At 44.1% G+C, this 1,051-nt stretch overlaps 1 protein-coding gene across 1 annotated transcript in view; it reads right to left on the reverse strand.

Annotated features, from left to right (window-relative positions):
* Nucleotides 1-1,051, reverse strand: part of H257_09804 (hypothetical protein) — a 13,216-nt gene that overhangs the window by 7,927 nt on the left and 4,238 nt on the right. The window contains exons 9-11 of the mRNA XM_009836164.1: nucleotides 704-978; nucleotides 510-648; nucleotides 94-269 (exon numbers count right to left, since the gene is read on the reverse strand). Of these exons, the coding sequence (XP_009834466.1) occupies nucleotides 94-269; nucleotides 510-648; nucleotides 704-978 (590 nt within the window). The remainder of the gene's footprint in view (nucleotides 1-93; nucleotides 270-509; nucleotides 649-703; nucleotides 979-1,051) is intronic.

Genomic DNA, 1,051 nt, shown 5'->3' on the forward strand with positions numbered 1-1,051 from the left:
ACATTACAATACACGATATATATATATATATAAATACGAGTGGAATGTGGCTATATATATATATAGAAAAAGACTCCAAAGCAGACTACGTACGTGGCGCCTTGGAGCGTCTCCTGAGTGTCGATGGTATCTAGGAGGGTGGAGGCAGTTGCCAGCACTTGGACGACGCGGTCGACTAGCGCGGCGCTGCGCAGCGAAGCGGACACGAGCCCCGTGAGTACCACCAACTGCATCGCCAAGTCACCCACGCGGCGATTCGACGAATGAATCTATCAAAATCTTCAAATTTATCCAAACTATTTATCGAAATTCATCAAAACGTTATCCAAAATCATCAAATTTATCCAAATGCTTTTACATCGTGATCGAATAGACTGACTGTATGTAAAGCGTACTACTATGGGGGGTTGTAAACCAACGAACTCTCAGCACAAACAAGTTTGTACCCCACACCATATATATAATAACGTGAATATATATATATATATATATATATACAATACACGTACGAGCGTTGGGGCAGTGTCCAAGAGCCGAAGGGCGACCACTTGGAGCACAAGGGGGTCGTACTGATGATGTTGGCGGGCCACACTTGTCATCCAGTTTGCCTTGTCTTCAACATTGGCCAATCTCTGCAGGTCATTCCATCTAATCCAAACAACCAAATCACCCCCCAAATACTATTATATATATTTCTCAGTACCTGTCGGGACCAAACGGGTCAGTGTCTGACGTGCGGAATTGGTTGGTTGCAATGTTGTGGTAGATGGAGATGAGAAATGGCTCGGGCAGCGGCGTCCCCTGGTTACTAAGGCCATAGTTGACGTTATTCTTGACAAAATCGGCGCACGACATCTTTTTATCCGCCCGGATGTTGGCGTTATGCAGGTCCGTGTTGAGCATGATCATGGAAAAGCTCAACAAATATGCCACGTCCACACACCCAAACAAGTCGCGCTCCCGGCACTGCGCATACACCTGTGCAATGGATTCACCAAAATTATCAATATATATATATATATATATATATAATCAAATTCACATTTTTATA

This window comes from Aphanomyces astaci (assembly GCF_000520075.1).
Source record: "Aphanomyces astaci strain APO3 unplaced genomic scaffold supercont1.24, whole genome shotgun sequence".
Taxonomy (NCBI): domain Eukaryota; phylum Oomycota; class Saprolegniomycetes; order Saprolegniales; family Verrucalvaceae; genus Aphanomyces; species Aphanomyces astaci.